The following is a 14,720-nucleotide window of genomic DNA, read 5'->3' on the forward strand; positions in this document are numbered from 1 at the left end:
AGCCAAATGGGCGATAATGGTGAGGGGGCCTGTTAAGGGCATTATCAACACATTAACTGCCGGGTTGTACACGTTACCTTTAATCACAGGGGCTTGGCACGAATTTCCAAATGATGGTCCATATATATATGTATTATAGTGTCACTATAATACATATATATATGGACCATTATTTGGAAAATCGTGCCAAGCCCCTGTGCCTTTAATAAAACCACACTATGAGATCACATGTACCGACTGCCAATGTTCTTTCTCCTTCTCAGCATTTCTCAATATAAATTCAGTGTCCTATTATTTAAAACAAATCGGGCGTGAAAAGGGTAGATGTTTATGGTAATCTATACGGCGACCTTGTCGGTTTCATCTGGATACAGTAATGATTTGTAGGAATTTAGTCGTTACGTAAAATAAACAAATATAACTTAACAATTTATAAAGTGAGCTCCGTTTATGTGTTTTTACATTTCTGAATTATTTCCAAGGTGGGACCCTCATTCATTTCCGATAATAATTTCAAGCCAGAAGTATTATTATGCACCGAAGATGAATTCATTTATGCCGAGGGGGTAGTTGCCATGTAAGCCCATAAGCCATGGCTTGTATATCATTTTCCGAAGTATATGTACGTATTAAAGTCAAGAAATTTTAGCATTCGAAGTTTGTATTTAAATATAATATCTTAACTTTTTTAATCGTCTGATTATTAAGCTGGAGTTACATGTATGTATATAAAATGTAGGTGTCGGGGTTAAGTCAACTTTCTATTAGAAGGATGCTCAGTAAAATGTCAAATTTGAAAATTGTTATCAAATAATTTGAATTTTTTAATTTATCAATTTTTGCTGGAGAGTTCCTTATTTGTATGTGTCTCTGCTCTAATCATATTTGATTACAACGAGAAAAAGCTGCCGTCCAGAAACTTTCTCAATACTGACTAGGAGTAAAATACCTTCACATAAACCATACTTATAATTACTTATTACGTAATGCTATCAATTCAATGAAAGGTATGGCTATCTCATCAATCAGTAAAACATATAAAAGAATAGTCCATTTCAACGTTAATCATGTGTATAATGATAGATCACACGTGTTTTCCAAATACGACCAAATGGCACCATTTGAAGTCCATTCAATTGCTGTTCACGGCGGGTGGGGGTGGGGCTGTATGCTAATGTTTAACGTAACAGATACAAGTACCTTATTATCAGCAAAATGTAGAAGTCATCCTTTTGGTTATAAGCTTATTTGTTTTCTTTTGGCAGAAATACAATATTGCCATGCTACTGTAATACCTCGTCCTGTTATACATGTATTTCGGTTACGGCTTCGAATGAAAAAAAAAAAGAATATTTTATTAAAGGTCTGAAAAAATATAAGATTTAGCTCTGACAACAATGTATGTAATCATTATCACGTGGCTACTGTACATTGAATGACGTAATAAATTGGGTAATTGAGTTTAAAGGTACAATATACATGTGTACTTCTTAATTTTTTTTTTTTTTCATATCCGGAAAAGACTACGGTTTCTACAGTATACAATACCTCCAGGCGGAAGTAGAATATGTGAGTCATAACTAAACATGTAAACAAAACAAAATATAAGCTGGCGTGCACAGGATTGTGCCGGTAATCAGTCACAACTATCCGACATGGATTTGTCGACTCTCCTTCTCGACCTGAGCGATGGGATGCTGATACAGCCGACACTAGACAGTCGGAAAAGCGTTGTCATTGATCTGGGGACGAGACACACGAAAGCTGGTTTTGCAGGCGAGCAGGCTCCCTGTGCCGTTTTCCCTACCGCGGAAGCGCAGTGGCATTCACAACAGGTAACACTAGTACTGATTATCATTTTGCTAAAGAGAATGCTGCAATGTTGCTATAGATTAACAGATTATCAAATTGTAGATGTGCACAATCAGCTCGTGAACCTGTGCATTTTTTTGTAAATATGTATGCAAGTTTTAGCTATATATATATATGTGTGTGTGTGTGTGTGTAAACTAAAAATGATCAACAATGCAAATACATATATTATATAGTTGATTATCGCTAATGTTTTCATGGTGTGCGGCGTCCTTATAAGTTATATGTAAACAAATTCAAGCAATACACAATGTCTTCATCAATTTGAACTATATATACACGCGGTTTGAAAAGTATACGTACGTGCGTGTACCTGAGCAAGTCTAACTTTGTCTAATGAAGATTAGAGTTATTTCGGGTACAGGGTACACACACATCGATCCTTTATACCAGACTATGACGTATACACATCTACATGTATGTAGTTTAATGCACTTAAACTGTGTTTATCTTGTTTGTTTTTAAATGACACTGTCCTTACGGAGACGATTTCAGACGTAATTGGCCCTTTCTGCTCATATACTGATACATCAACATGTACAACGTACGTACATTGTACATGTATTTGTAGCCGGACCGTGTGCAAATTAAATTTAAGATAAGATGAAGGAAAATGATACGTATATCTTTTGTGAATATGTGTTTAAAATGTACGTATTTCATACATCTGTGATCTAATACCCGTTTCAATGCCAACTTTAATTAAATTCAGCGCCGCATGATGTGACCTACATGTAGCCTTGTACTATACGTATCTGGCTCCTATTTGTGTAAACACGTATACATGTACTTACAGAATGTACCGGCTTCACGCCTGTATATGTGTATAGCTGAAATACAATTGTACACGGGAGCACTTTACACATGGTCTCGTTCAACAAAATTACCATATAAGGAATAGTGACATTTAAGGGTGACAGATTGTATAAGTTATCAGATAAAATACAATATGTACTATAATTACTATGTCAATGTCTGATAAATGTACACCCTGTATCATGATCATTTTAATATACATGTGGTTCTCTCCCCATCTGTATACAGTGTTACATTGTCTGTTTTATTTGATTTGCACTTTCCATTCATCAAGCACGTGTAAATTTATAAGAACACGTGAATCATAGCTAAATAAAGAAACCATCATAAAATACATAGATGGATTGATGCATATTGCGTAAGATATTTCTTTCTACTACCTAGACAACGTAAGGATGGTCGCTTCAATGAGACATTTCTAAAAATAGAACGTGATCGGACATCTGATAAAATGACATTTTAACGATCATTTGTACATGTAAGTAAATCTTATAGAATAAAAGCCGGCTTTTATACAAATATAACCCTATATCTTCATTACAGCTGTCAATTTAGACTACGAAAGTGAATTTTCATTGGAGATTGTACCATATATTTTTACTTCATTAAAGAATACTGAGTCACTTGCGTCTGCATCTGATCAGTATCGATAGGAAAATAAACTTAGCCCCTACTCATAATATATCAACTTTTATATAGAAGGAACAGGGTCGATTTCATCCTGAACTCATCGGGTATTGTCGCTGAAATAATGGTACTAATGTAGATTCCCCGAGGAGTTCCGGATGGGTCTATTTTTTCTATAAATATTAATCAGATGCAGACGTATATCGTATGATATAGTCGGTGAGACGAAAGCTAGTAATCCTGTAACTACATGTACCTAACTATAAAGGTATTCAAGTAAAACGGATGGTATTGGACCTCAAAATTGTGAGTCTATCTCAAACTAAGCGTCTCCATCTCAAACTGAGAGCCTCCATCTCAACTAGCCTCCATCTCAAACTGGGAGCCTCCATCTCAAACTAAGAGTTTCCACCTCAAACTTGGGAGTCTCAATCTCAAACTGAGAGCCTCCATCTCAAACTAAGTGTCTCCATCTTAAACTGAGAGCCTCAATTTCAAACTAAGGGTCTCCATCTCAAACTGAGAGTCTCCATCTCGAACTAGGAGTCTCCATCTTAAACTGTGATCCTCAATCTCAAACTGAGAGCCTCCATCTCGAACTAGGAGTCTCCATCTTAAACTGGGAGCCTCAATCTCAAACTGAGAGCCTCCGTCTCAAACTGAGTGTCTCCATCTTAAACTGAGAGCCTCCATCTCGAACTAGGAGTCTCCATCTTAAACTGAGAGCCTCAATCTCAAACTGAGAGCCTCCGTCTCAAACTGAGTGTCTCCATCTTAAACTGAGAGCCTCCATCTCGAACTAGGAGTCTCCATCTTAAACTGAGAGCCTCAATCTCAAACTGAGAGCCTCAATCTCGAACTAGGAGTCTCTATCTCAAACTGGGAGCCCCCATCTCGAACTAGGAGTCTCCATCTTAAACTGAGAGCCTCAATCTCAAACTAAGGGTCTCATTCTCAAACTGAGAGCCTCCATCTCGAACTAAGAGTCTCCATCTCAAACTGAGAGCCTCAATCTCGAACTAGGAGTCTCCATCTTAAACTGAGAGCCGCAATCTCAAACTAAGGGTCTCCATATCAAACTGAGAGCCTCCATCGCGAACTAGGAGTCTCCATCTCAAACTGAGATCCTCAATCTCAAACTGAGAGCCTCCATCTCAAACTAAGATTCTCCATCTCAAACTGAGAGCCTCCATCTCGAACTAGGAGTCTCCATCTCAAACTGAGAGCCTCCATCTCGAACTAAATTAAAACATTCCCGTGTGTCTTTTTATCGTTTTCGTTATGCAGACACACACTAATGAACACTGCAAATACTGCTGACAACATAAAATATATATCTTTGCAATCGATAAAACTACTGTAATAAAACGGATTCAGCAAATTTTAGTTCAAAGATAATTAATGATCTTGTATGATACTCTACGTGTATATATGTCTGACGTAATTTTGATACAATGTCACTCAGATTAATACATCTGAGTCTATATGTGTATATCTGACGTAATTTTGATACAAATTTCACTCAGATCAATACAACTGTCAACGAAATATTCAGTTCAGAGTGCAGTTAAAGGTCACGGGACCCAGTTTTGACCCCTGGTCGACGCACTACAACTAATACCACCGTAGGCAAAATGGGGACCTGTGAAATATAGACACAATTGTGTAGCTGCACAAGTACCAGTGGTACATGTATCTATGGAAAAGTCAAGGGGGATCTTTCCTGAGGAGTAGTTTCAATGCAACACACATACATGTACGAATATCGAAACCGTTGTGAGGAATGTGAATGTATATATATAATATATATATACGCTTACCAATTCGAAAATTCAATAACCCTCTGTATTTTATCATGGTTGTAAAGTTATCATGACATCAGATCTACACGTAAAGTAAATATTTTCACGTTATTTGAAATAATGAGATCAGAATGATTTTACATATTTTAATTACCAAAATTGATGGTACTCACAGATCGTCACCGGTAATATAATCCAGACCTATTGTATGAATCACGTCTGTGCTATATATAGTTAACTGTCGATATATAGGTCAGGCACGCATGTGACGACTGAGTAATAAGGATAGTCGGTTATTCCCAACAGTCGGACCAGAAATTATTGCGAAATAATGTATTTTGTTGTATCTTTGTATTTTTGGTATTGATTCGCGACCCATGGACAGTTGGAAGTCATTAAGTGCTGAACACTCCATGTTTCCTAGTTAGGTGTTATTTGTCCTCACAACAGCTAAGCTCATAAAAATGCACCAAATGGTGCACCTTGTTAATTGATTGAGAGGTTTAGAAAACGATTAATTATACCTTATGCTGAAACCCCGGTATAATTGATTATGACGAAAGAATGTTTTTTTTTTTTAAATATATTTTATGTTTTTAAATGAATAGTCAAAATTTTGTCACGAGTTTGTTTATAATATTTGCATTCGATTAATTAAAGGTTTATGACGAGCATAAATGTGATTCTCCATTTAATATCCATGTGATAATTGTTGTTCCGATGGTCAATTATAATCGATATCTAATCGGAAAGTCAACCGATTACCGGCAATCGATAATGAGATGTCAACATCGATGATTATTTTTCAAAACAGGACGTGTAAGTTCTACTTTCAGTTTCACCACGAGTGTAAAAATGTAAATGATAACTGTTCATCAGTAAAGATTTACGTTGAAATGGTACGATAGAAATAAAAGTACAAAATAAAAATGGCGTTGAACTCTGCCACAAAGGAAATAGACTATCCGGATTAGGTAAGGTAGACAAACCTTTTAATAATCGATTTTGAAATCTCAACCGAATCCCAACGCTACATGTGATATATTTTGAGTATCTAAATTGATGTTTTCCATGGCGTCTTGGTTGTCACATTTCAATAAAGAGGTGGATTTAACAACATTATATGCCTAATGTTCGGTATATGACATTAAACAGCCACCTTAGGTGATCATCGCTAAATTTCGTCAGAACAAATTAATTCGGAACTCTCGGAGGAATCAAAATGTCGCTTATTTCTATGATAAATCCCGATGAGTTCATGATGGAACCGGAAATAATTTCCCCCAAAAAACGCTAACAACATATGTACACTAGACAATGACATCTCCTTCCGCGAAGTATTTGTTTGTGATTAAGTGCAGTTAATATGATTCACACAATCACTGAGTAATTACGCTTGCTTCCTGGTTTGTGCGAGGGGAGGTAACGCGTATACACTCTAGATGATGCAAAATTGGAAAGTCACATCGAGCTCTGGGTTGATAAAAATGGCCCTCGCCCGTCGAATATTGTTTTAGGCTCGGATTTTCCCATTTGAAATCGATAAGTGAAATCTTCGATTCTTTTTACATTTGATACTTAAAATGAATGTGGAAGACTTCTGATTGGTTCGTCATTTCCAAAATAGGCCACACAAAATGGTCGTGCTAGTTGAGCTGGTTGAAGTGATTATGAGGCGAGGCCTAATGTTATATTGTTTCCGCAGCATAGATACCGATAGCAATAAAGTGGTTGCATGTTTTAAATCAGTCTATAGTGAAATTTGAGTACAATTTAAGAACTAGGGAATCGCGATGTGGTCTATCAAGAAGCATGACGGACATCACGGATTAATCGATCTAAGAATTAAACTGAATTAAACTGTATTTCATTCCCTCATGCACAGTACATATGAGTGGCATTGGGACTTTGATTTATCGCTGGCTATACAAGTTAATTGCATTTCATTATACAAGTTTAATAGAATATCACACGAGGCTGTTCTGTGGACAGGGATATCGCAACCCGAGTGTAAGAGTTTGGCTGCACAGCGCGAAGATTGCCGAAACTGTCCATCCAAACTTTTAAATGAGGTTTGAAATATCCCTGTTCACGGTTTGATTATTTTTCTCAAATACTAAAACGTCACAAATTGTAAGTTGTGGAGTTTTCATAAATTTTAGATAGATAAATGTGCGTCAAAATTGATGACGTTATCATATTTGTGGCGTTGTATACGCTACATAAATTCTTATATCACCCTAGGGTTGAGACAAGCTACAATGACATAACAGCCTTAACGCAATGCCGTCACGTCAACATTGTCTTGTACTGATGTAACGACAATATTAGGTACATAGGAGGGTAAACAGGGTAAGAACAAAATAATCATTCATCCCCTTGAGAATGAGACAGGGGCGTCTCAACTCCTAGGGTAAGATTATTAAGCTTAGGCGAATATAAAAGAACACATCGCCCACCCCATCTGTCTCACTCCCAAGGGGATCGCATATTCTATTTCTCAGATCACTAACATCCACTGGATCACCTTGTGAAGTATGTGAGAATTAAAGTTTCTCACTTTTCAACATTAATGTTTAAGTTTTCTCCGTTTCCTCAAAATGTGAGCTGACATATGAATATTGACACTGTAGACGCGTAAAATATCAGGAGTGTGTGTACCCCATGTACTTTGGTTAGAAGATGCGACAGGTGTACATGTATATAGCTTGAAAGTACCGGCAGTCTTATAGTAATGTATACACCTTCTATTATCGTATGGATTCAGAATCAATATGTTTGTCTTTCCTTCGCTTACTTTGTCCCTCTCTATTGTTTGGCTATATAATGTTTGTATATAAGTTCAAATTCTTTATTTCATCTTGAGCAAATAGTTATACATTCAACTCCATTCAATTCAATTCAAAGGAATAAACAATAATGTAATTCAAATTCAATAAAGGCTGTAAGATGAAATGGGCGAACAGCTACAACGTAATTACATATATGACCAACTTTCGTTTTGGTTGGATACAGTTGGGGCCATTTTTGTCTTACATGCTTTCTTTAATCAACAAAGCAATAACTTACCCTGTGTTGTTTCGTTGACATTAAGAAGGTCTTTCACTCGACCAGTTGGTTTACGTTATGGTATGATACATATATTTCTAATCTTAAAGTCAGAGACAGGCTTTTAAATATGACCAAATCTTTGTACAATGTATGTGAATATATCAATTGTTATGGTACATATGTAGACATTAAATTGTCAATTTTCCTTTAAAAAGAAGCAGAAGTCTTACAAGGAGTAATTGCCTCCCCGATTCTGATTTTTAAAAGAGTATGATGGAATCCTTAACAATTTACTGTCAAACCTTCAAGAGTGGTCGTTACGTTACGCTGACGACATGACGCTTCTCGGAAAGTGTTGATGCCTACTATACAGCATACGCGGGATAATTTACCATCAGATATGAACGGTACTAAGACGAGGCATTTGTGTGTTCACTGAATTAACGTTGAGAAATAAGAAAGTGGTATTTAAAAAGTCAGCAGCACTCATAGAAAATGAAAAATTACAGTGTAATAGTATCATACTTGAGTCTGTAAACTGTTTTTCCTATTTGGGAGTGAAACTCAGTTTTAATGACACATTTAATGAACTTGACACAGAAGCTGTTGGCGTAAAGAAAGCTCATCATTTCATAAAGTAGTCTTGTAAGTACATGTTGTTTAGTTTGAATAAAGGTAGGCATTGTATCTAACGACTCTTGTGAGGTGCAGGGCTTTCACAGAGCATCAGATATTGAACAACCTCATCTAGATTTTGGCAAGAACACTTTAGAAGTTTCGCTCCGAACAAATTAGGCAGATTCTCTCTTTTCAATTTCAAGTAAAGTAAGAATTTTGGTGAAAACCAAAGTTCAAACAACTACTAGATCCTTTTTTTTTTTTTTTTGCTTTTGCGAAAACAGAGGTACAAAATGTACATTGATATGATATATATCGATTGTTTAGAGGAACAGGGACGTATCTCAAATTGATCATTTTTTTTTATTTTGATAAATTACATTTCCGACTGAGCATTTCTTATAGAATATGTACTTTATATCAATGGAAATTGTCTAATTCTTTTAAATCACATAGTATTTTAACTGAATTAGACCATTTCAATTGATATAATGTACAAATTCTATAAAAAAATCTCACTCATAGTTGTAATTTATTAAAATCTAAAAATTGATAAATTTGAGATAGGGCCCTTTACTTGTAAGCACTGTGTACATGTTGGAGATACGTCCTTGTTCCTCTAAACAATCGATATGTACTATACTTCTTCTTACTAGTACATCAATAATATATTGTTGGTCACGTCTGCTTACACTCCTTTCTAAATAAACCCGTCCCATGAAATATATAAAAATGTTATGTAAAACTAGGTGTGTATGTAGTAGAAGCTGTTTTACATAGGGATAGTGCGCGTAACTTGTCAATTACTTAAGACCGACTTAGAGGACGAATTTTACTGTATACTAAATTCCCTTCTTAGAAGAGCTTACAATTAAATACGTTAAACATATTACTAAGAAATCTCCTTTCTAAAAATTAATCCTGTTGCTATCTTCTGGAAACATTAAAGAATTATATAACTTGGAAAGGTTCATGTATCGTGAAAGTTGACTGCGATCCATTTTGATATCAAATAATTAGTATGTAATGTGTTATGAATGTTGAGTGCTCTTTTGATTTTATCATGCTTTCACCATCGTACATACATATCACGTATGTTCAGTTTAAGATAAATAAAGAATTGAATTTGTTACTAGATGTATCCTATCCTATTTCTTTCGTGAAATAGAGCTCGTAAGTTGTGAGAATTTTTCTCGCACAGTACAAAATGTATATGTCTGTGTCGACAACACAATATGTTTAAATAAACATTAATGTGTATCTAATTTATCAGAAGCTAATATTCACACTGTTTATCAGTTTGTTGTCAAAGTGATATTGATGTACATTTAAGGTTTGAAAAAGTACAAAACAAAATAAAACAAAAAAAGGTTTCAGATTATGACCGAGTTGTTAGTATACATAGTGTAATATAACGTGTATTTCCTGTGATCATACTGACATATGTAGCCAAGTTAACTTCTGTCATTTTTGAAATTGTCGATCTGTGCCATAAGATATCACTAACCATAACTACATTTATAATTTTGAGTTACATCTGGTAGTGTACCAAACATTTTTACTTATTTCGTATGTTTGATGATATTTCGTTTAAAACCGGTTTTTAATTTCCGTTTGTTGGCTCTGATTACCCTTTCAGATTAATTTTGATAGACCGTTGAGAATGTAATAATATTTATTATATTTAAAATGGATTGAATTATATTTCAACATGATGAGATATTTTATTTTTTTCATTTTGACATTACATATTCATGTGACTGTTACTGTTTACGTGTGTAGATTAACCTTAACACATATTTTTCATGTTTAATTTAGGTCCAAGAGGGGTACGAGTCTACTTATCCAGATGCGACGGAAACTGTGTTGAATTATGTTTTTAAAAACAAATTAGGTATCGATTCCAAGGATCACTCGGTATTGCTAGGACGATCTCTTCCTTATGTGCAACAGAATCAGGAGAAACTGGTGGAACTTTTATTTGAGAAATTCCAAGTACATAGCGCTTTGCTGCCATTAAACAATGTGTTGTCCCTATACTCGTCTGGTCATTTGACTGGCCTTGTGATGGAGTTAGGCGCAGGAACCAGTTACTGCGTACCTATATGTGACGGATTTCCGATCAAAGGTTTCATCATGTCTTCGGAAGTAACCGGAAATAAACTTACTGAATTTTTCATGAATCTTCTTTCAAATCGAGATCATTCTTTCACGCCTATTACAACAGATCCCGTGCTTGCGGAAACCCTGAAGGAAACTGTGTGTTCTGTAGCACCTAACTTGTTTACAGCCTTGTCAGACTCACCGGAAGTAGTATATACACTTCCGGACGGAACCGAACTAAGAATCGGTAGAGAGAGGTACCAATGCCCGGAAGCATTGTTTAGTCCAAATCTCATCCCGTGTGTAACGAGAAGTATTCCAACAGTAATTAGTGATTGTATTAAAAAGTTGGATACATTTCGAGGCAAATCGTGCACGACAAGTTTGGTCTCTAATATATTTCTGTCTGGCGGAGGTTCAAAACTCACCAACATTCGTGAAAGGGTCAAAGCTGAAGTTGACAAATGTCTAGATGAATTCTACGCATCTCGGTCTAAAGTGAGTTTGTGTCCGTCGGGGTATTCCTCCTGGCTCGGGGGATCCGTTTTGTGTTGCCATAGTAACTACAACGAAGTAGCAATATCGGCTGAAGAGTACCATGAACACGGAGTAAATATTACCAGCCTTAAAAATTTCTTTTAGATCTAGAAGGTTCCGACATCCGATTTTATACAGTATGCACGATTACAAAATGTTAGTAAGGAAATGGCACGAGGTCTCGGCCAACCAACGGACAGTATAATATGGACCTCGTGGTGTAGAAAGTATGGTATTGAGAGTATTGTGTTGAGAGTTTGGTGTTCAGAGTATTGTAAGTATATTCCTCTATATATACACGTGATGGATCGGAGGGTTGGTAGTTTGTCAAAGTGTTGTCAAATGACCTGTCAATTTTCACCTTCAAAAAACGTTTCGCATTTTTTTTTTTTTTTTTTTGAGAATTACGGAGCCATCAAGCAATTCATGAAAGCATAATAAATGACATATTCTGGAGACAAAGTTTATAATTGAGACGATTTCGTCAATCTTTTTTACCTGCGAGGTTCGGTATAATTTTGTACACGATTTTATTGTAAGACTTTGTTTACTTCAGGTTAGAATTCATTTTCCTTTAACCATTAGAGAAGGATATATTTTATAGTGCATTACTAAACAAAGTGACGAGGTCGTTGTCATTGAAATATGAATGAAGCTTCCGTCAATTCTTTAAAACATATTTAATATGAATATATAATTCCTTAATGTAACATACACTAAGGGGGATCGCGTGATCTGCATAAGATCGAGAGCACAAATTTCAAAATGGCGATACCACTAGCTACAGGGCTACTTAAGGTATATGTACAGAATGTATATGTATATTGTCGAGCATAAAATGCAATAATTTCCGCGAATATACATGTAACTAGTCCATAGAAATCCATGCTCCGCAGAATCATTACGACTTCTGTTACGCTCGCCCTGTTTAAGGCGTACCAAGTGCTCTCGAGTTTGCGCTCTATATATACTGTGATGTTTGTACATTGTTCACGCCCTCATTTTCACTGATGTTTTATATAATTTGTACTTCTGTGGAGAAACAACTTTTTAACATGTTTAAATCTTCACTTGGTGGTATTGATCCATACCTTAATCAAGGTTTACGGTAGGCAAATCATCCTCAAGCTTTTTAGTGTATACCGAAGGAAATTGCATTGTACATATTGTGTTGGTGCTTAAAATCATGAAAAGGCTAAGAAGAAGTATTTTATTAAAACGTTTTCGATGCAAGGCATTATAACTAATGATTTTGATAAGTTTTTTAATGGAAGACAGGGGCCGTTAACAGAATCATGTAGTAGATGTTTATTAGTTTGAGACCAGTTTCATAAATTCTTAGACTATTACGTCCCCGGATTTATGCTTATGCCATCTTTGTTTTGCTAATTAATCATTGTTTTAAAATGCATGGGGTGGTCGTATGGCACATTGGTAATACTTGCCTCTCACCTAGGCGACCTGAGTTCGATTCCCCTTTCATATGTGAAAATGGATTTGATCAATTGCCCGATCACATAGGTTTAATTTTCTCTGGGTTCTCCTGTTTTCTTTCAAAATAGAACGCCTACACGTAACATGTGTTATTAATATACATGTAGATTGTAATTGGTAAAACCTGCTTAGCATTTGTTGTAAAATAAATAAGTTTACATTTTACAACTGCACATTAAAATTCTGAAATTGTGATGGATTTACATGAATGTATTGCAAAATTACCCTACAAAATCGTATCGGATAACTGAGTAAACATGCTAGACGACTACAATGTGGGATAACTGGAGTACATGTATGTTGATTTTGTGGTTTCATGTAACACTCGCCACGGGGGAATCTTGTTGGTTCTGTAATTCCTGCGGTCTGGTTTAGTGTTCGTATACTAAATGCATGAGCTTTGTATTTTGCTTGCTTAAATAGGAGACATATATACATGGAAGTACTAACAGGTGTATAGTTTCCTATAATTGTATGGTGCTAGTTTCATATTCCATTCGCTTTGTATTGATCAGTAAATTAAATTGGTGTGGCTCGTAGCATAAAGGCGTTGTATTGATTTTCCCTGACGAATCTCTCCTTATTACGTGGAAAAGAGGGAGCAAAACTGCCATACTTAACAGTTGAAGTCAGATTTTTAATGTGATTTATTGAATATTTTAAAGCGTTATGTTAATATGATTATATTCACACTTGTATACACTTGTATATATATAGACGTGTATTTATGTTTGTACATCATTACGTTAGGATCGCATTTCATATTCGAAATTCAAAAGCTCCGCTCTCGATATTCGCTTATAATGAATAGAAAAACTTTGTTCAGATTATAAATTTTTTCTCAAACTGTATTTATTTACCGTTTTCGAATGCAACACATTACAGAAACCAGAGTATGATAGATTATAAAAAACGGATATTTTCTCTGATGTTTTGTTATCAGTACACATTTTTATTAAATAGTTGGTTAATTGAGACTGTTCTTTCTATTACACAGTACATGGTTATCCTCTTATAAAGAGGGGTTTTATTTACAGCTTCAGAATCTAATAACTCCGCTTTCTATAGACATATTTTCTCAGCAACCTGAAAGTGTGTTATGGCAGAATCGAAGGCAGAGTTACCACACCGCCTAGGTGTGGAAACGACTGGACTATTTAGAAACTATTTTGGTACTAGTCTTGAGCCCTCACTTTTGCCGTGATGCACATTGGCATTGGTATTGAAAGAGTCAACGAAAACGTGAAGCTCGTTAATAAAATATTTGGCACGGATTATGAAGATGTCACTTTAAGACAGAGAACATGTCATGTTTCAAATTTTAAAGATTTTTGTCATGTCTTTCAAATTACAGGTGAATATCCTAGCTCAATGATAAAAAGATGCAAAAACTGTACAGAACTTAATAGTACATGTATATACCCCTCTCCTGAACAATGTACAGAGCTTAAGTACCTTAAATCTGTACAGAACGTAGTAGATACCCATTCTCCTGAACAATGTACAGAGCTATGTAGATACCCACTTACCTTAAATCTGTACAGAACTTAGTATATACCCATTCTCCTTAAAATGTACAGAGCTTATTTACCCTTTATCATTAAATCTGTACGGAACTTAGTATATACCCATTCTCCTTAAAATGTACAGAGCTTATTTACCCATTATCATTAAATCTGTACAGAACGTAGTAGACATCCATTAACATTCAAAGCCTTGTATTGTTTTAGTATTGTTATGTTATTTGTTAGATCTTGTTTTACATAAAATATTAAAAATATGACAATGCATGTGACGTGT

The 14,720-nt window shown here is 35.4% G+C and overlaps 1 protein-coding gene across 1 annotated transcript; it reads left to right on the top strand.

Moving 5' to 3' along the window:
• The first annotated feature begins 1,562 nt into the window (after nucleotides 1-1,562).
• LOC117344178 (actin-like) lies at nucleotides 1,563-14,708 on the top strand. Its single transcript, XM_033906834.1, has 2 exons — nucleotides 1,563-1,835; nucleotides 10,605-14,708. The coding sequence occupies exons 1-2, from the start codon at nucleotides 1,656-1,658 to the stop codon at nucleotides 11,529-11,531; spliced, it is 1,107 nt and encodes a 368-aa protein (XP_033762725.1). The 5' UTR covers nucleotides 1,563-1,655; the 3' UTR covers nucleotides 11,532-14,708.
• Nucleotides 14,709-14,720: the final 12 nt, after the last annotated feature.

Source organism: Pecten maximus, chromosome 15, assembly GCF_902652985.1.
Source record: "Pecten maximus chromosome 15, xPecMax1.1, whole genome shotgun sequence".
NCBI classification, from domain to species: domain Eukaryota; kingdom Metazoa; phylum Mollusca; class Bivalvia; order Pectinida; family Pectinidae; genus Pecten; species Pecten maximus.

Excerpts from the sequence above, each read along its gene's own strand:
- LOC117344178 (XM_033906834.1), top strand. The coding sequence starts at position 1,656 with ATGGATTTGTCGACTCTCCTTCTCGACCTGAGCGATGGGATGCTGATA. Across the intron at positions 1,836-10,604 it reads CGCAGTGGCATTCACAACAG|GTCCAAGAGGGGTACGAGTC; the intron begins GTAACACTAGTA and ends TGTTTAATTTAG.